Source organism: Setaria italica, chromosome III, assembly GCF_000263155.2.
Source record: "Setaria italica strain Yugu1 chromosome III, Setaria_italica_v2.0, whole genome shotgun sequence".
Taxonomy (NCBI): Eukaryota; Viridiplantae; Streptophyta; class Magnoliopsida; order Poales; family Poaceae; genus Setaria; species Setaria italica.
In genome coordinates, this window is record NC_028452.1 from 22521447 (window position 1) to 22542134 (window position 20688).

The 20688-nt window shown below is 43.1% G+C and overlaps 2 protein-coding genes across 2 annotated transcripts; both read right to left on the reverse strand.

Annotated features, from left to right (window-relative positions):
- Positions 1 to 6846: 6846 nt before the first annotated feature.
- Positions 6847 to 10748, reverse strand: LOC101770658 (UDP-sulfoquinovose synthase, chloroplastic). The gene is made up of 3 exons (XM_004962184.4): positions 10565 to 10748; positions 8241 to 9301; positions 6847 to 7485 (listed from the first exon to the last, which is right to left on the reverse strand). Exons 2-3 carry the CDS (start codon positions 9264 to 9266, stop codon positions 7084 to 7086), a joined length of 1428 nt encoding a protein of 475 aa, XP_004962241.1. The 5' UTR covers positions 9267 to 9301; positions 10565 to 10748; the 3' UTR covers positions 6847 to 7083.
- A 241-nt stretch (positions 10749 to 10989) lies between these two features.
- Positions 10990 to 16510, reverse strand: LOC101770256 (UDP-D-xylose:L-fucose alpha-1,3-D-xylosyltransferase MGP4). The gene is made up of 8 exons (XM_014804857.2): positions 15972 to 16510; positions 15722 to 15883; positions 15429 to 15644; positions 13411 to 13578; positions 12419 to 12464; positions 12160 to 12328; positions 11823 to 11895; positions 10990 to 11463 (listed from the first exon to the last, which is right to left on the reverse strand). The coding sequence occupies exons 1-8, from the start codon at positions 16443 to 16445 to the stop codon at positions 11209 to 11211; spliced, it is 1563 nt and encodes a 520-aa protein (XP_014660343.1). The 5' UTR covers positions 16446 to 16510; the 3' UTR covers positions 10990 to 11208.
- Between the last annotated feature and the right edge of the window lie 4178 nt (positions 16511 to 20688).

Sequence of the window (20688 nt, forward strand, 5' to 3'; positions counted from 1 at the left end):
AAAAAAATGCCAACTTCAATAGTAATCATGCCGTAAAACATCATAATTCACGAAATTCTAAGAATAAAAGATTGTTCAAAATAATGGAAGAAATTTATAATTGTTGGCTTAGATCTCATGTACATTGTGATAATTAATCAAAACACATTTAGTATCATATTGCAATTGTATGGAACAGAAATGGAAAAGGTAACAATTTCCTTAATGAACTTACTTAAAAAGACAGAAAAAAACAACCGGAGCGCTCAGGGAGGGGGCGGCGTGGCAGTGAGGAGGCGGCAGTGGCGGCGAGAAGGAGGTGGCCTAGCAGCGCATCGGGAAGGTGTCGATAGCTAGGAGGAGGCGGCCCGGCTGGGAGGATGCGGCGGCGGCGGCGGGTCAGGAGGATGGAGGCGGTGGGAAGAAGGTGACCCAGCGGCGCATCGGGAGGACAGAGGCAGCGGGAAGGAGGCGGCGTTGGCGGTGGGGAGGAGCTGGCCCGACAGTAGGGAGGAGGCGGCCCGACGGTGCGTCGAGATGACGGAGGTGGCCTGGCGGTGCATCGGGAGGAGGCGGCCCGGTAGGGAGGAGGCGGTGCGGCAAGCGACGGAGCTGGGCCAGTAGGAAGGTGCGCGGGGACGGGGGCGACGGTGATGGGGATGGGGCGTGGCGCGGGACGGAGGGAGGGATAACTGCAACTTGTTGGAAACTGTTAAGTGTTTGAAGAAGATGAACTATTTATAGGTGCGACACTTAGTACCGATTATAGCTTTCGCCCGGTACTAAATTGCTCCATTTAGTACCAGGCAGGACTTCTAAAATTTGGGGCATTTAGTACCAATTCTAGACCACGACTAGTACTAAATGGATCCATTAGTACCGTTCGAAGCTTCCAACCAGTACTAAAGTTTCCAAAATGGTGGGAGCTGAAAGTGTTAGCCTCGAGCAATTTCCTTTCCCGCGCACACTATCTTAATTCTAATAAAAATTTTCAATCATTATAACAAAGTTGTACATCACAAATATTATGTTTCAATCGTTATGTGTGTGTCTATACACACACACACACGAATGAAATAGTAGAGATAAAAAATTCATCACAAATATTAACTAGAGCATATTACATATGAAATTCATCATATAGATTAAATCTTAAATAAATGAGATACTTATAACCTATTATCGTCCACATCATTGCCATTAATCATACATACATAGAAACTATGAGTAATGTCGATTCCTAAGAATCTATCGACATAATCTAGTGCATATATGTATGCACTATCCCTAGCCTTGTAGCGTATGTGAAATGTCTCTCCAAATATTCTCACCGAATTTGTAGCTGATGATAAGGTAATATCAGCTTGCCAACCGCCACGTACTCGACCTGGAACAGCTCTTGTGAATGTCTAGTCAATGTTTACCAATACCTAACGTAGAACTTCTTTTAGACATTGGTTGTCGTGCATGAAGCTATTATACAATGCGTCCTTGAGTAAAATGGTAATCAACAAAAGTGTTAGTATACATATTGGCAAATCATTAAAAAATAATTAAAAAATAATGACTAACGGTAAGTTATACAATGGGCGATTGATACGCTGGTGATATCCGTTTAGGCATTTGTGTGACGTCCGGCTTATTGCATTTGAATTCTTTAATCTTGAAGTAACTGTAGTGTGGAAATACATGATTTATCTGACGTTCTATTTGGATCAGTGCCTGCCTCACAACACTACATGCAGCAACATGTGGCTGTTGTGCGGCAGTAGAATTGACATGGATAATAATTGTTTGACCAAGTCTTTGCTCTCACGTACCAGCAGAATTAATGCACAGAGAAACCACATATCTTCCTTCTGTCGAACTTGTTTGTTCATGTAGCACCATAGGAGCTTGTTGAGTCACATTAGTTATTACATGTCGTAACCACTCGATTGGTTAAACAAGCTTCAATACAAATTATAAAAAATTATTAGTATGGTATAAGGAGTAATAAAATCGATATTAGAATACAAAGGGTATAAGTACCACGCTTCGGCGTAAGTGCGGTTGTGTAATGGGCACGGGTTCATGACCGATGGGAAAGGAAGCGCCAGCAGGCTGCGCTGGTGGATCTGGGGAAATGTAAGTACGCTCGGGTCTAGGCGACATATCGGCATTTTGTCCTACAAAATTATATGAAATACATAACAAAATTATTTGAGCATCTCATACAGTTTGTAGGAGACATATATGGATATGGATATAGAATTATTATTAAATTAGAGTGACATGAAAATTATACCAATCAACCTTCATATCATTCACTAGTTCGACAAAAAAAATACTATATTCTGGAACAAGACAATAAGGATACACTAGAGACTACAGACACTCCATATGGTGGACTTCATGGAGTCAAGAATCAATCCAATAATTCTAATATATGACCCAATCTTATCCAAAATCAGTATTTGCACATCACTAATCTCAATGAGCGTGCCTATTTGCATTGGATCCCACCACCAACTCTTTAGAATGTTTCTGTTCACCTCAGATTTCTCGAATGAAATCACATTGTTCATGCGAATTCCAAATCTATGGAGAGCCATCTCTGCTCCTCCAGTACCAGAGAATAGTGTAAGCACATTCATGCCATGTGCAAACACTATTCTCTGGTATTGGAGGAGCAGAGGTGGTAAATCTATTGCCGGTCCATCTGCATTGTATTTCGTAAAAAATGAACGTAGGACTTCGTATTAGATAAAGAACTTGATCAATATTGGTAGGGAAAAAATAAAGTAAATATGTTTATAAATAAATTATTGGTCAAAGAAATAGAATTATTGTTAAATTAGAGTGACATGAAAATTACACCAAGATTCCTAAAATCAACATTTTTTACCTTCCATTGCATATTGTTAGCACACTAGAAATGCTACAATAAAACTCTCCATTCTCCTCATTCTAAAATACTCTCCATTCTCCTCATTCTAAAAAATCAACAAGTACTCCATTTGTAACATAAAACTCATTCTAAAAAACGCTTCATTCTCCTCATTCTAAAATACTCTCTTTATTCTAAAAATTAACAAATACTCCATCTATACATAAAACTCATTTCAAAAACTCTCCATTCTCCTTATTTTAAAATATTCTCAATTCTTCTCATTCTAAAAAATCAACAAGCTAAGTACTCCATTTTTAACATAAAACTCATTCTAAAAAACTCTCTATTCTCCTCATTCTAGCTAATATACTCTCCATTCTAGCAACAAAACATAAAACATAGAATACTAACCATGAGAGGAGAGAGTTGCTAACCTTTACCTCCCCTAGGTCGAGTGAAAAAGAAGCCCGAGCTCTCAGTAAAATGGTTCAGCTCGGGCTCGGGGAGAAAGAACCAGCTCATTTTATAGGGTTACCTTTAGTACCGGGTGGTGGATAGAGCTAGTACGAAGTGGTTGCATGTCAGTACCGGTTGAAAATACAAGCTGGTACTAAAATGATGAACACCATTTAGTAACGGCTCCACCCACCAGCCGGTACTAAATGGCTTCATAGGAATCTAACAGTTGTCTACGCAGTCCACGTACCGCCATTTAGTATCGGCTCATACTTCAAATCGGTACCACAGGAGCTCCGGTGGCACTGTACGCATTAGTAGCATCCAATATTAATGCGTTGGATAAATGCTCGGTTTTTTATAGTGAGCTCAGCGTTAGTTGTTGAGCAATTTGGCGTCCATCATCACGATCACAACGTTATTTACATATACTGTGTGTGTACACTGCAGCTTGGTTCGCGCGTCGAGATCTCATTTGATGCCAATGCATCTGGCGCATGAGGCGCGTTGCTCACACCGCGTGTCCTCACCTCGTGGGGCCGCAGGCAAAGCCTCCATGCGACACTGAGTAGCTGCAGCACGCGAGAGTAAAGTAGGAAATGGGCAACTCCGCTCGCCAGCGGGGATCTAAAGCTTTGGTTGCCGTACTATTACCGCCATTGCGACTAACTTTGCAATCATTGTAATTTGCAAGCGGTGGTGGGCTCTGTGTGAGATATCGACGGTGCTGGCGGTGACGATGGAATATCCTCTATCGGCCTTGTGCCCAGGTGATGGTTGTACAGTTTGGTGCATAAGCGATGGACGTGGAGCGCTTGGGTGGTGTGCTGCCCCGATCCGACCTTTCAGGATTGTTGTGTTGAGTTAAGTTTGGCGAGTGTTGAAGTCCCAATCCGATCCGCCGGTGCTGTTTAGGTGTTTCTTTTTTCTTTCTTTTGTTTTGCCTGGTTATGGCCTCTTAGGGTTTAATCTTGTATTTTTTGCTATATCAATAGAATATACACGTCATGTGCCGTTCATTCAAAAAAATTGTAATTTGCAAGCTGCTCTGCCGCTGAGACTGCTCACTCCGTTTCAAAATATAGCTACATTTAGATTTTTTTCAAAGTCAAACATTTTCAATATTGACTACGAATAGTGAAATAATCATAGAGACTAATAATATAAAAAATATGTTAGTAGATTTAACGTGAAACCAACTATTATAATATGCTACTTTTTTATCTGATATTAAATATTTTTAGAGATGTTGGTCAAAGTTAAAAATGTTTGACTTTGAAAAAACCTAAATGTAGCTATATTCTGGGATGAAAAGAGTACTATGCTCTTTCATATGGTTGTTTCTGTTACTGCTATCGCTTTTCTTGTTGGAACCATTAGCTTTAGATGGTCATCCTTGATGTAAGCAACTTGCTTTAATGGAGATTTCCGCTTCTTAGTGGCTTCAATATTGAAATGCATTTTTTGGGAGCATATGTTGCATTGATTTGTCTATTTTATCTATCATAAAATGAAAGAAGAATTTTATATTTAATAGTTGAATTATCACCCACCCAATTCCTAAGTTAGGTCTTACCCCCTCCCTAGTAAAAAAATTGATCAAAACTTTGTTTAAATCATTATATTAGTAGAAATATAGAATATATTTATTATAGATAATTTACTAATACTATCTTATGACCAATATGAACATTATTATGTCACAATTGTCAATAAATGGAAGTTCAGCACTACAATGATGTACATCTCAGAATGGATGATAAAACCAGCTACTAAAGTTTATACCATATTGCTTTGCACATCTATATCCCATCCCATCCCATCATTATCGAAAATGAGCGCAAAATCATTGCAGTTGTTGGATATGTTGTATGTAACTAAAGAACCATTAGGATTGATTTGTACTTCCGTAACCTCATTGAAATGTATGCAAATCTAATTTCTTGGCCGACCGGCATTGAAATATATGCAGTTTTTTTGTCGAGTTGGTTGATAAAATTCTTCTAGGATATGTCAAATATGATTTCCGATGTCAAAACAGGGTAAAAAATAGGGGAAAACGGCATGTGCAAACTTGTCTTTTTATAGCTGATTTGACACAGTCAAGTGCTTTTAACGGAATAGGGTGAACTCTACCTCTATTCTGAAAAAGTGAGGGCAAACTTATAAAGTTGGTGCTTTTAATCGAATAGAGGCAAACTCTATCTCTAGTTTGAAAAAGTAAGAGTTAAATCACAAAATCTAAAAAAAAACAGGGCAAAAATCACCATTAACCTTCAAGTAGGGGCACAAACACAAATGCCCCTTTCTTTTAACTACTGACTTTTATAAACTCATTTAGTAATTTCTGGTGTTTAAAGACAGAATATTAACAGAGAGATTTATACCCAACTCCAATTTTAGATCCAAATAGCTCTGCATGCGTAGAATCATGCCTCCACTAAACGATTCTCGCAAGGTTTCAAACTTTTCGATCACCATCTCACCAGGGTTCAATCAGTGAAGCCATCTCACCAGGGTTCAATCAGTGAAATGTTTTTTTTCCCTCAAACTACACAGGAGAGCTACGTGCCATTTCATTAAAGTAGAAGAAAAATACACGAGTCTGATCATACCTCACTCGAGTACAAGAACAACGCACACACTAAGGAACCAAAACAAAGAACAACGCACACACTAAGGAACCAAAACAAACGCGCCACAAACCACAAAGGGACACAATGCCCAATGTCGGCAACCTGGCCAAGAGCTCCTGGAGCTTCTTTGCTCCAGCACTGCACCAAAGATTTCCTTCAGCACAGATAGCCCTAAGAACCTCCTGAAGGCAAGGCCTAGCATTCTCAAACACACAAGAATTACGATGTTTCCAACTTCCCAGGCCACCACCATTATCAAAGAGTTGAGACCCTTGCGCACTTCCTTAGGCACCACCGAGATAGCTGTCCACCACACTTAGGGCCTGTTTGGATACACACTCATAATCTTTAGGACTTCACTTTTAGTCCACTTTTAGGACTTGTGTATCCAAACATATATCATAAAAGTGCATTCATAATGTTTAGGAGTGCTCTTTTCATTAGGAGGACCAAACCATCATAATGGGTCATTTTTCTTCTAAAAGTGGTCCCCAACCCATCATTTACCCCTCTTGCCCCTCCCTTCTCTCTCCACGGCGCTAGAAACGGAGCAGGGATGGAGTAATTAGAGGTACAAAAGTCATTTCCTCTCTAACATCCTAAAGATTATGATTCCATCCAAACAGCCTACTCATAAATTTTAGGACTACCAATTTTTGCTCCTAAACTTTATGAGTGTTCTAAAGTTTATGAGGATGTATCCAAACATGCCCTTAGAAAAACGAGATGCTGAAGGATCCGGTGTCAAGATAATGAGGCCCAGCTGTTGAAAGATCAAAGCCCAGAGTGTGAAGACACAGCCGACCAACAGATGGTGACTAGTCTCCTCAGCTTGGTCACACAAAGGGCAAGCCTCGGGATGGGACAGACCCCTCCTTGCTAGTGAAGCGGTGACACGTGGGATTTTAGTCATCAGTCCACATTGAAGCAGATCAAGAGCTCGAGCGAACAGAATCAAATACACATGTGCCCTTCGATCGCAGGTTCCAGTCGTGGGGCAGCAAAAATGAAACCTAATACCGTAATAAAACACCTCACTAACTAGCACATCATACTAATGCGCATAATTATTACATTACGTATGTCAATAATGTCAATGTCATGGTTGACATTATACGCCAGGGGAACGTCCCCTTTCCTCTAAACGGAGACTGTCCGTGGCTTGGCGCCCATCTTCTTCCACGAAACGCTGGGCATGATCTGGGCAATGTCGACCCTGTCCTTGTACTGGACGGCAAAGTTGAGCAGCGAGTCGAGCAGGGAATCCGAGAGCAGGTGGGGCTCCAGGCCCAGCTCAATCAGCTTCGTGTGCTTGGCATTGTAGTAGTGCTCCTCAGCCTCGACCCGTGGGTTGGGGACCGACTTGGTCTGCACGTCCAGACCGAGCTTGGCTCCTGCAGCAGTCACGAGCTTGGCCAGTTCGTTGACGGAGAACTGCTCTGTGAACTGATTGAAGACTCTGAACTCGCCGGGTTTGGCTGGGTTGGCTATTGCTAGCTCAACGCACTGCACAGTGTCCCTGATGTCCAGATATCCACGGGTCTAGAGGGGACATAACAAGAAGTTTGATCAGTAAATCAATGCCACACTGCTGATCTGAGTAATTTAAAGTGGTAACTGGAAGTACAGCATTCAGCTAAAACTTGCTGCGCTCTATGGTTTTTTGATTGCTAATGACTATGAGATGTTCTCTTTTGCATGTGATATTTGAAGGACGATATTTGCATGTGTAGACAAACCCTACTGCTTTACTTGTTCAACAATGTGGTTAGCAAGCTTAGGAGAACATGGGCACATGGCAGTGCTGTAAGCTTAAAACAGTCTCCAGGTTTGAAACACTGGACGAGGGAAGGAAAAGATTGTCGAATTCTTCGCCCAGAGGATGATCTAAAGAAAACCAATGAGATCTTCAGAGTAACACACTCGTGAATATTTAATCTCCACAGGTCACCAAATGATTATGATGTGGAGCGGTTATCAGAAAAGAGTAAATTATATGACCCATTCAAATTCTGTACTTGCTGAGATGAGCTACAGCCTACAGCCAACATGGCTCACCATCCAGTTTGGAGTCACCCAAGATTTATGAAAAACTGCAAGCAGTAATTTCAAATCCTAGGACCTGAGTTAAAAACTCTAGCTGGCATTCTAACTTAAAAATGTACTAATTGATACTAACAATTTCAACCACAGGTGTAAGAGGGGGAACCTTAATAAAGAACAGGTTGCATAAGGTTCGGGGAAAATAAGTCAAATGAACAGTTACGCATATGGCAATGCGAGAGATTAAAACATACCTGACCACCTTTTCCGTATACTGTAAGTGGATGCCCTACAGCAGCCTGGACACAGAACCTATTTAGTGCTGTCCCAAAGACACCATCATAGTCAAACCTGTTAGATAGCTCCTCATGCATTGCAGTTTCATCTGTTCTGACTCCATAGACAACACCTTGGTTAAGATCTGTGGCCCTTATACCCCAAGCCTTGCAAGTAAATGCTATGTTGTGGGAGTCATGCACTTTGCTTAGATGGTAGAAGGAGCTTGCTTGTTTTGGGTAAGGCAAGGTGTCAGTTCTTCCATTATGAGTAATAGTGATAAACCCCTCTTCAATGTCAATGTTTGGTGTTCCATACTCACCCATAGTTCCCAGCTTAACCAGATGGCACTCTTCACTGTACTCCTTAATGGCAAACAAGACATTAAGTGTTCCAATAACATTGTTATGCTGTGTGTAGACTGCCCTTGAACGATCAATCATAGAGTATGGTGCGGATCTCTGCTCACCAAAGTGGACAGCAGCATCTGGCTCAAAAGACTTGAAGGCTTCTGAGAGGAATTCAAAATCACATATGTCACCAATAAAGAGCTGAATTGTCTTGCCAGTGAGAGACTTCCATCTACGGACACGATTTTGGATGGAAGTTATGGGGGTAAGGGAATCAAGACCAAGTTGGTGATCAAAAAGACGTCGAACAAGATTATCGACAATAGCGACCTCATAACCTTTGTTGGAGAGATGAAGAGCTGTCGCCCACCCACAGTATCCATCTCCACCAATAACCATTACTTTTTTAGGCTTGGAGGATGAAGCTTCCTGACTACCAGCAAGAGGTGTTTGTGTATGTCCTTGTACAGCAGCACTAGCACAAGTAACATATGACTTCTTTTGTCTCTTGGAAGAAGATTTGAGGGACAGATTTGAAGATTTTGAGTTCTGTAATCGGCCAACATTGCAGCAATAACTAGGAGATCCGGAGAGCGTCTTAACAGCAGGAGATGCACTGAAAGTACAGTTAGTTATCAAATGTGCCATTTTCATAATCCTCTCTCTTTCAGTTCAAATTTGTAGATACCCTACAGAATAGTCGGTAGAAATTAGGGTCAGTAAAGGAGGGGGGAACAAAGTAGCTACAGTATAGTGTATCATTACAAGGTGAACATGTAAAGCAAAACTTGAGAGGTTAAGAGGTTTGACAACACTACTTCCAATTGCGTACATACTATAACATGCTTTATTCCTGTAGTTAATTATGTATTACTCCTTAATGCAAAAATACATGCACAAAAAAACAACTTAGAGCCTATTTGGTAGAGCTTCATCTGATTCTGATTCTCTATGGGAGCTGATTCTCTGAGAGAAGTGATTATATGACTGAAAGTGATTCTCTAGCATAAACTCTTAAAATCAGGATGGAGACTCACTCCACAAAATCAAGAGAAGCTACTTTTTCCAGCTCCTGGTCTATTAGTTCATTTCAGAGAATCACTTCGCAGAATCAACAGAGAATCACTTCTCTCTTCAAAATTGTTTGGCAGAGCTACCAGAGCATTCTCTGCTTCTGGGAGCTCTGCCAAACAGGGTCTGACATTTGCAACCCCAGGCACGGAACTGCTATCATTCTCGTCTAGTCATATCCTTTTCAATATTGGAATAAAGCGGTACTAAGTGCTTTATCCTCAAAAAGAGAGAAAAAAAAAGAGTCAGGACAGACATAAAAAGTAAGTGAAAATCTGCTATCAGATAGTGCTTCCAAACTTCAGCTCATTGCACTTGCGTTCAGCAGGAATTGATGGAATTATATGACGTACTGTTGAACCCAGAGAAAATGCAATAACTATCGTCCTGAACTCCTGATGATTCCACAACGACTGCAGAAAAGGCGAGGCTATCACACGCGCAATGCAGAAAACTGCACCCACATACCTGGCCTCTGAATCCTACGCAGCAATACGTATACGTACATCCATTCGTATCAGAAGTTCAGAACATCCCTAGCGATGCTCCCATGGTCAACGTCAAGGAATCCACCATACGCATATCACACACGGTCACAACAGGAAGAGCCAAACAAAGCGCACATCTTCCTCCGCGCCAGGGAGCTCCGGATTTTAGCGGGCATTGGGGTTCAGCCAAACCCCCTCCCAGAATTTGGCGAAAACAAGCCGCCAGACTTCACGGTGGAGCAAGCAAGCGCACGAGCTACAAGCTTCAGACTGGATTAACTGTCCCAGGATGAGAGACTGGGATTTGGGGGCTCGCATCAACGAAATGAATGCGCGGAACAAAACGAGCAATCCATCGAAGCAACAACTAAGCAAGCAAGGGCTCTTCCTTACCAGTTACCACCAAAAGGAGGGATCGACCCGCGTCCTGGTGCCTATCCACACCGCGCCAATCCCCGGGAGGACGAGGGCGACGACTGCGAGGAGAGGCGGAGGGGGAGAGGAGGATTGGATGGATAGCAGCGGGGGCCGAGCGACTGCTGATTTTTGAAGGAGCACGGGGTCAGGAGGAGGAGCGGGTGGATATTCGGCGGAGCGATTCGGATCAGCTGCGGCAAAGCGCGCTCCGGGAGCGCAACCTGGCGGCAGCGCTGGCCGCCTGCGAGCGGATGAGCGGTCACGATCGCTCTTTTTTTCTATCCGCACAAGACGACGAGCCAGTAGCTATTATTACAGGCTTACAGGCAGCCAGATCTCTGAATCTCTGATGGATTGTTGTGGTCTTTTCTTATTGGTTCAAAATGGTTTCGAGTTCAAAATTGTTAGTCTCATGGACTGAGTTCAAATCTCTTTTGTTTTTCAAGTCAAGTTGTAAGGTTCAAACAATCCAGTTTTGCCAAGCTATACGGTAGCCCAGCCCCCTTCCAGCAGTTAAACTTTTGACACCGTACGTTTACTGTTTTTACAAGTAACAACAACAAATGGCATTTTTATTTCCGGCACATGTACGTACGCCACCACCCCGCTGCTTCGACCGGTCAGAGCTTGTTGGACTTGGCGAGGTAGATGACGGCGCCGGAGGTGGCCGCCGGGATGACGATGTCGTCGGAAATGGACTTGAGGCCCGGGACGACCCTCTTGGCGAGGAGCGCGCACACGGGCAGGCCGAAGAGGAAGGCGAGGATGTCCACGGCCGCCCTGCCGAAGGTGAAGCTGTCCATCTTCAGGATCCCCGTCGCGATCTTCTCGAACTGCTCCGGGGTCAGGTTCGCCGTGCCCGACGGGTGGGCCTTCTGCGCTTGCAGGAAAACGGGAATTAAACTGGATGAATACGTACTTCATCTATTTATTTATTTACTTATTTATTTATTAATTGTAGAACTGCACTGTGGATTCTTTTATAATTATGTTAAAGAAATGCTTTATAAACAGGGCGTTCGATGTTCCTGAGCTGTGGTGTGAAGAACTGTGGTACTACATGTCTCAAGGAACCAATCATGAGCAGGAATTGTCAAGACTTTCCAAAAGCATGATCTTTGTAACCCATGGAAATATTTGGAACGAAAAAGAAATGTTTAAGGCAGCTTTGAATAGTTAGTTGTAGTGAAATATATCAAGCTAAAAAGGATTTGCCATAAAAGGATCCCCTCACATAGTACTGTTTCTCGAGCTCCGCTTTTGTTGGTATCCTGTACTGCAACTGCCCACGCTCCTCGCAAAACCTCCTGAAGAAGATTGCAAGCAAGAGAAAGAATGCTTAGAGAACAATCTTGTCAAAGCGTTTGCTAACAATGTTTGGTTGCGCCATTTTCGAACACCTGGTGTTCCAAACAATGAATGAATGCTAACAGCCTAACATCTTCTAGGAATGATCCAAATGCCCTAGCTACTTGTACTCTTTGGATTCGGGGCAGGATTGGGAATCGTCCTGAGAATTTCTGCGTTACTCAAATAAACCCAAAGGGAAACTGTGCACAACCAAAACTTACTCGATGAGCTCGTAAATGGCGTGGTAGAATGCATCGAAGGTTTTTACGTCCTTCACTTTCTCGTCGTAGTGCTTCTTCATGAACGCAATGAGCTCGTCTGCGTCATTGGATTTGTGCGCTTTCTTCTCATCCTTCTTCTCCGTCTTCTGCGCCGCCGCCTCCTCACCCCCTGCATTCAAAACCAGCAATTTTTCAGTCGAATTCGTGGCGAACACAAACGCAGCTCCATTCTCACGCTGAATTTTTTGCTTGGGCATACCTTGCTTCGCCTTCGCAGCTCCTTGGCCCATGGGAGTTCTGAATTCCTGCAACCACAATTAACAAGGGAGGAGAGGTTTGTTTTGTGTGCACATGTATGCACGGGCGTGAGGATATATATATCTCTGTAGGCGCAGCAGTGATGTTCCTTGTGTGAGACAAAGGCAACGGCATCGCTCCGGCTGAAAGCAAAGTCAGGTAAGCACCAGCCAAGGAAAGGGCACAACACAAGAACGGCAGTGACTCTGGGCCAACGCAAGCTTGGATTCTCTAGCACATGCCATACGTACACCGTCAGCAAACACCTCTGGGATTGGCGAGGAAACTAGTTTTCCTTCACAAAACACGATACCCTCGGACTTGGCCTGCTTCTCCATGCAGACCAAACCAGCCTTTCTTACCACGAAAAGCATGCAACGAGGTTGCCCAGATGAGATCAAAACTCGAAAATGGGTTAGTCAGACATTATGCAGGTGGAGACTAAAGGTTCAGTCCCAAAGCATTGCTGCTGCAATAACATTCACTCAACCCCTACAGCTGAAAAGAATAAATTACTTTCAGTAATGTTGATACAGGCTAACAAAGTCTATGCTATATCCTATACAGAAAGTGAGTCAGCCAATGTACTAACCGACATATCTGTTCAGCCACACTCTAAGGTCTTACTGTGCACCTCAATATGCCATTTTTCAACAAGAACAGATACAATCGAAAAAATTAATCATCATGGAGGATACCTCTACAAGGGCTTGACATACAGATCAAACAAGATGTTAGCAAATAATATCTTCTGCATAAGGATTTGATCTTTGAGTGCTGCATCTTGCGTCACGAACTGAACATTGTCCAATGTCTGGTTTGGTGGAAACTGGCAGCCTGCTAGTCAAACCCAGTAACAAAATTGCAATGCTGTTGCAAGCAGAAATGTGCTTCAGCCTTGACAGCATATGCTCATATTCTGCCAAGTGGAGACTCATCGCTGTGCTCATCTACCAGCCACAGCCCATGATCACGGAACCGTTTTATCTTCTTCTCAAACCCTGTGATGTAGTTATTATGTATAATGACATGCTTGCCCTTCGTCTCCTTGACCCATGTTTTATTCTTGAAATATAGGCCTCCAGTTGGAAATGCAGACTGAGGCAGCAGGTACACATCAACCTGCAAGCATATCTTCTGTTCATAATTTTGTAAAGGACAAATCTGGTTGAAGACAAAGATCCATGGAAGTATGATAAGAAAACAGAACGGAATCCTTCGCTAGGTGTCATACGGCTATGTATTACTTTCAGAATCTGAAGGACATCCAAAAATATACTTCTAGAAACAGAACATAAACTAAAATTGATAAATCTAGAATCCAGCAAGACTGTTGCCAGAAGACATACAGAATTTTATGTTCAGACCTTTTGTCCGAAAGGCTACTCCACTATACATTAAAGTGAAAAAAGAACACGCAGCCTATTAGAACCATCGTATGTCTATTAAAGAGACATTATTATATACAGTACCTTAGAAGCTACTCCCTATGTTTCCAGACTTATACTGACAGTCTTTAATAAATCTTGTACAAAAAAAAAAGTGGAAGCATTTTTAACTACATATCTACTTATTACATTACCATGAGGAAAGTTTTTTCTTTGGGCATATAATAGTCAAGGTTTTAGAAGCTTGACTACACACATTCTGAAAACGACATCCATATGAACACAGAGGATGTAAAAACCTAGAACCAATGTCCTGACTTACACTGACAATCTTTAATGAAGATTGCACAAAAAAATTGAAGCATTTTTAACTACAAATCTACTGATAACATTTCCATGGGAAAGTACAATATATATATTTTTTGCATATATTAGTAATCAAGGTTTTAGAAGCTTGACTACACGCATTATGAAAATGACATCCATATAAGCATTGAGGTTATAAGAAACTAGAACCAGTGTCAAGACAATCTGATTAAGGTGATGTTAAGGGTTATCTAGCTTTAAATTCAATATGTATTTGACACTGTGATCTAAGAGACTCGAACAGGGATGTAACATGCCTCACCAAAGTTCATAAATCATATTTAGCTTCAGGAAATATCAGTCATTTGTAAAGGAAAGCCATTATATTTATGGGAAGTCAGCACTTGATGAGAATCACAAATAAGAGGCTGATGCATATAATGTAAAATCTAGATGGTTTCATATAATTTACAAGCAGAAATGTAATGTTACAAAGTCACAAGTCCACACTGCCTAGTACATAATAGCATGAAGACGTGACGTCACCAAGGAAAATACAGGCGCAGAGAAAAAAAACAGACGAATGCCTATGTAGAGGGCTAGAGGCATACTCATAAAGTCATAAATTACTTACAGTTACCGAAACTTTGACAATCCTAAACTGCTCTAAAATTGTCACATATTATTTCTTTATAAAAGAAAAAACAGTGCAATTTTTAAGAATGTTCAGGGCCAGTTTGGCAGGTAGTTCGTAATGTTTTAGATACGATCAGTTAAACCCGTGTCATCCACTCATCCTGGTCCAACAGCCAAACTAATGCTGAAGTAGGCTAATTATGCTAGATCCTGAAACCACCTCCAAACAGTTCACATATAAGCCCTGCCCCAACACCATAATTCATGGTGCTAACAGTGTTTTAAAGGTGACAAGGCGACCTTGGCAAATTGTGCACGCCTTATCGCCTAGGCAACAAGGCGGACTGGTTCCCCAAGGCGAGCTGGGTCCGCCCGGACACCTAGGCGACGCCTTTGAAACACTGGGTGCTAATGCCCAATCCATCACAGGCACTCCTTACTTTGCATTAGTGAATACATGCCTTTTCATTTAGCATTGTGGATATACGACTTAACTGCACGATTAAAGCAAACCACTAATTTGTACAAGCAGATAAATGGCAAGATATATCACCCTAAGGTATACATATGATTAGTCCAACCAAATGCTGTGGTGACCATTGCCGTCTTGTTGCATTGTAAACGAAGAAAGGAGAAACAAACCTGCCCAGCAGTCTTGTTCAAAGCCCAGTTGAAACCTGGCTGATCATTTGCCTTCTTCTGCTTTGACCAAGGCTGCTCCTTGAGCTCCTCAATCCACTTCCTCAGCAACAGCTTGGCACCTTCAGTCGGCCGGAGGAAGATCATGCAGCTGCAAATATAAGTCCTCCCTTTCTTGCCCGGCGGTGGCAGCTCATGCGAATGGTCGAGTGGTTTCACCTGCATCCCACAATTCCAACCCAATAAGCTATCTTTCAATGAGAGCCCAATCACAAACGCATCAACTACACACGTACAGGAGTCATGTCGTCCATGAAGTACACGTCGTGATCCCTAACGATGTAGGGGAACGGGTCGGCGAGCCACACCATGTCGACATCGTTGTACATGACGCTATACCCCAGCTCAAGGATCTGCAGAAGGTGCCGCGGCCGGCGCGAGGTGAAGTTGAAGAACCCCTGCAGTCACAGACGAACGAGATAGCCGCATTTACGCATGGGGACATTTCATCGAACAACTTGAAGGGAGGGAGGGATTTCTCCTTACCTGGGATCCGAACTTGTGCGCTGCCTGGGCGTCGGGCGCGGGGGGCACGAGGACGGCGTGCCCCGGCCAGGCGGCGTTGATGCGGTCGAGGGTCTCGTAGTCCTCGGCAATGACGAGCACCTGGTCGGCGCGGCCGGCGCGGCGGACGCTGATGAGCCAGTTGGAGAGGAAGGGGAGGTAGGGCCCGGAGACCGCGGCGAGGAGTACGGTGCCGTTGCCCGCGGCGGCGGCGAAGGCCGCAGCCTCCTGGAGCGTGTAGGCGCGCCACGGGGAGGCGGGGGCCGAGGAGGGGCGGGCGGGGCCCCAGGGGAGGAGGAGGGCGGCGAAGAAGAGGAGCGCGAGGAGGGAGAAGAGGTAGGGGAGCGTGAGGAGGGGGAGCGGGCGGGATGGGGCGGCGGCGGCGGAGGGGGAGGAAACGGGGAGGGAGTCGCCGGCGGCCTGCGGCTTCTGGTGCGGCCGCTGGTGGAGCGACATTGCCACTAGCCGGAGATCGGGGGTTCCGGCCTGTCGTGAGGCGGGGGACGCGGGAGGTGGGCGGAGTAGAGTGTGGAGTGATGCTACTGCAAAGTTGGGATCTACCGGCTAGTAGCCTAGTATCAGGCTCTGACACTTTCTCCATGTAAACTCTGCTAAAACATACCAGTAGATTTTATAAAATACTCCCTTTGCACGTCATTTCTAGACATACAAGTGCATAGCAAAAATTATGCACTTAGAAAAATCAAAATAACCTACGATTTGGAATGGAGGGAGTAATTGCTTATCTATACGGTGGATGGGTGTAGCAGTATAGAAAACTTGAGAATTGAGATCAAGCAAACTCGAAAACAGGAATGGTTTAAGGTTGGTTTTATTTCGTAGTTAATTTAATATAATCTGTCCTTATTGTAGTATAAACAAAATACAAATGTGTGACCGGAAATATCCTATTCTTAACATGTTCCATTTTATTTTTCAGTTTTTTCTGACTTTTTGGATTTCTAAGTCTGTGACTAGAAATGTCCTTGTCATATTTATTAATTTTCAGATTTTCTTTTTATTCTTTTAAGCCTGTGGCATGTTTGTGGCCACAAATGATCGGCTCTGTTCGCTTCAACTTATCAGCCGGCTTATCAGCCATCGAACAGTATTTTTCTCTCACAACAAATCAGTCGTTTCAGCTTTTCAGCCGACTTATAAGTTCAGCCGAACAGACCCGATCTTATCATTTTTTATTTTTTTAAATTTTTAAGCATGTGAGTATGAATACTCTTTTATCTAATTGACTTGGATTATTGGTGAAAACTGTATGCAAGCTTGCAGGAGCAGTGGAGCACACACTGTGTGCCGCAAAGCCCACGCCGACGGCATGCTTCTTGTGCCAGCAGTGAGCTCGCGGCTGATGTGGACGCAGGATACAGACAGCCGCAACCTGCCCTGTTTGCCAGACTAGGCTGATTTGGTTTGATTAGTCAGGACCGAGAGCAATGAACCAAGATGTTATCCAATACAGGGATTGGGATTTCGTTTCTCCCTTTTTTTCAGTCCTGACGAAAATACCGAATTTCGTAAAATTTCGGTAAAAATTTGGACTAAAAAGTGAATCTTTCTACGAAGAGAACGAAATTTCTGGAAGCAGTGATTTCAATCATCATTGAAAAGACCAAAATTTCATGAAATTCGCGAAATTTGGACGCTTAAAAAGAGGAAGGGCAGTCTTCCAAGCAAACCCATGAATTAGCTTCCATTCTCGAATCGGGCAATCAAAAATTTTGAATGCTGATCCTATACAAATTTTGTTACCATTTGTCACAGTTCAGTTAAAACTTTTTTATCACATTACAATTAGTGTTTGGTTGCCAAGTCATTTCAATCACGCCGAAGTAAAAAGGCGTTGTGCGAGATTTTTTTTAGTTGAGTGTGATTAGTGGCATCAAACCGAAAAATATTTTGCACACTCATATATCAAGCTAAAAAATGTTTGCACACTCATATATCAAGCTAAAAAATGTTTGCACACTCATTTATTATTAGATTGCTCGAATTGAGATACGGGGTTACTTTATACAGAATATATAATCATTTAGATATCAAAAAGTAATTGTAAAGATGGAAACTACAATCGATCACTCCTAACAATCTTATTCTACTGTAACAATTAGATCTTTGGGATCTTATTCTATATCTAACGCGCCCACAATAGCATTACATCTCCCCTTCTGAACCACCCTTAAAAAATCAATGTATAGTGCTGCATTCCACTACAACGATCTTTTAATCTCTACTACATCGCATTTGTAGGACACAGATCCCATGAAGTGGCAATAACCACTGCAAGTTTTTTTGAAGTTGTAGTCACGTGTGAGGGAAGTCTCTTTTGTATTCTACTCCTTCCATCCTAAATTAGGAAAAAATTCACTTTACCCCCCTTACCTGATCATTTTGTCCATCCCATCCCCTAAACAAAATGTTAGCCCCCTCCTTCTATTAATATCGGGCCAATTTAACCCTAAGCAGGAGTTCCACCTTGATTGTCCTACGTGGCACGATTTTGACCAAAATCTTTGCACATGTGGATGTTGACGTGAAAAGGTTGGACCTGAGCCGAGCCGATCTATTGCAGCGGCGTACCGAACAGCCCGCGCCAACCATGAGCCGCATCGCCTCCAACTATCATCGCGAGTCGCGACTCCGCGAGACGCGAGCCACCCAGGTCCCGGATCACATCGCCCATGCTTCTCCCCAATCGGTTCTGTTCCCTCACGGAGGTTTCGCTCGTCGTCTTCGCTGCCACAAGAACTGGATGATTGGAACGACGCTGGTGGATCATGAACTGGGAACGGACTGAGGTCATCTAGTGTTGCTGTTGCACGGTGGGTAGGGCAAGTTCATGAGATTGATTGAGATGTTGTAGGATTCCAATTGCACGGTGGGTTGGGCAATTTGTCAGAGAGATGGATATATTGGCATTCTTGCCCAAATTTTTTCAACCCAACAATCAGGAATATAGTCTGTGCGAGATTCAGTTTTGTTAGTGACACGTTCTTCAGTTCTGTCAGTCTTCAGAAGAACAATAGGAAGGAACTAGCTGTGAGGAGACCATCGAAGAAGAAGAAGAATAGTTGAGTAAAATAGTTGTAGTTTACCGCTGTCGTATCTGTATCGGTGAATTAGTATTCGGATTACTAACCTAAAAGTATCAAGAATCGATCTGCTACCTACTCCTTGCTAGTGCTCTATTCTTGGTTACTGAACTTTAATCCAATTTCTCTAATTCCTAACACCAATAATTTATTACTCAGTGGGGAATGAATTTTCCTAAATGTGGATGTGCATTGCGATGCTTAAATTACATGTACTGTGTGTCAGTTCTGTTGCCTCGATTGAAATAGCTTCGTGCTGCATCATTTTTTCCCTCCGAACTTGACAACGGCGCCTGGTCTGTACATGCGAGCGCGTCGGCCGCAGAAACACGCATGGCAAGGCAACGCTACACCAGGGGAGGGGGCTATCAAGGGACAGGGCTCAGCATGGGGCGTGCGAAGGCTCGGCTTGTGATGTGTAGATCGGCTCCACTCATACCTAGCCATGCGCTGATTTGGCGTCTACACACGAATTGACCTGGTCAAAACCACGCCACGTAGGACAATTAAGGTGGGAATTCCATTTAGGGGTTAAATTGACCCGGTATTAATAGGAGGAGAGAGTAAATTAAGCTAACATTTTAGGGGTAGTATGGGCAAAGTGAATGGGTGAGGGGAGTAAAATGGATTTTTTCCTCCAAATTACTATTCGTTTTGATTTTTCTAGATACGTAAATTCTGCCACGTATCTAAACATAATATATATATATATATATATATATATATATATATATATATATATGCATAGCAAAAAGCTATGAAGCTATGTATCTAGAAAAGTAAGAACGAATAGTAATTTGGGACAGATAGAGTATTGTTCACTTGGCATTGTGTTCTACCATTGATCATTGTAGCTACAAACCTAACCGTTGACTGGGGAATCGAACGGCTGACAATGTCTGCACTGGATCTCGTAATAAGAATGACGATTTTATTAATTCAATGGACCATTATATAATTTTATTGAACATAGTTTTTCATTCAATTCTAAATAATCTTGATGCCATATGTTAAATCATGAACAAATTCCATCTCTGTCCATAATCTCTAGTTATAATATAGTACATTTTTCACTATGGGCCCATTTGTTTCGCAGGAATTGAAACCCATTCCAGGAATTGTATTCTAGACATTGGATTTCACCAGAAATGAATTACTCAAAATTTGATTCAATTCAATTTTTTTATTTGGGTGTTAATGGAATTCTTCTCCATGAATCAAATTTCATATTATGTTTGGATAACTAAATATGGAAGCCACAACCTGGGCCTGGGCCGCCAAAGTGCTGTCCCGCCTGGGCCTAATCTGGCCCAGCTGATCTGCGCCGTTCATCACGATGGACGGTTCTCCGTTCATTTCGCGGGAGCAAAAACGCCCACACGTGCTGGTTCTGGAACCCTAGCGCACTTTCCTCCTTCTTTCTTTCTTCAGCGCCACCGGCGGAGTGAGCCAAGCCGAGCGAGTGAGGAGTGGTGGCCACCGGTGCTGGCCCGCCGCGGAGGGATGGCGGCGCCGTCGCCGGGCGCCCGCGCCTCCCGTGGTGGGTGGAGCACACGCCGTCGAGCGGCCTAGCGGCGGTGCCCTGGCATCGGCCC

What these genes read in the sequence shown, in the direction of transcription:
- LOC101770658 (XM_004962184.4), bottom strand. Translation starts at nt 9,266, where the DNA reads ATGAAAATGGCACATTTGATAACTAACTGTACTTTCAGTGCATCTCCT. An exon ending in TATACGGAAAAGGTGGTCAG is followed by an intron (nt 7,486 to 8,240) that starts GTATGTTTTAAT and finishes TGTCCCCTCTAG; the next exon opens with ACCCGTGGATATCTGGACAT.
- LOC101770256 (XM_014804857.2), bottom strand. Translation starts at nt 16,445, where the DNA reads ATGTCGCTCCACCAGCGGCCGCACCAGAAGCCGCAGGCCGCCGGCGAC. An exon ending in TCATGGACGACATGACTCCT is followed by an intron (nt 15,645 to 15,721) that starts GTACGTGTGTAG and finishes TGTGGGATGCAG; the next exon opens with GTGAAACCACTCGACCATTC. An exon ending in GTGATCATGGGCTGTGGCTG is followed by an intron (nt 12,465 to 13,410) that starts GTAGATGAGCAC and finishes TTGTGGTTGCAG; the next exon opens with GAATTCAGAACTCCCATGGG.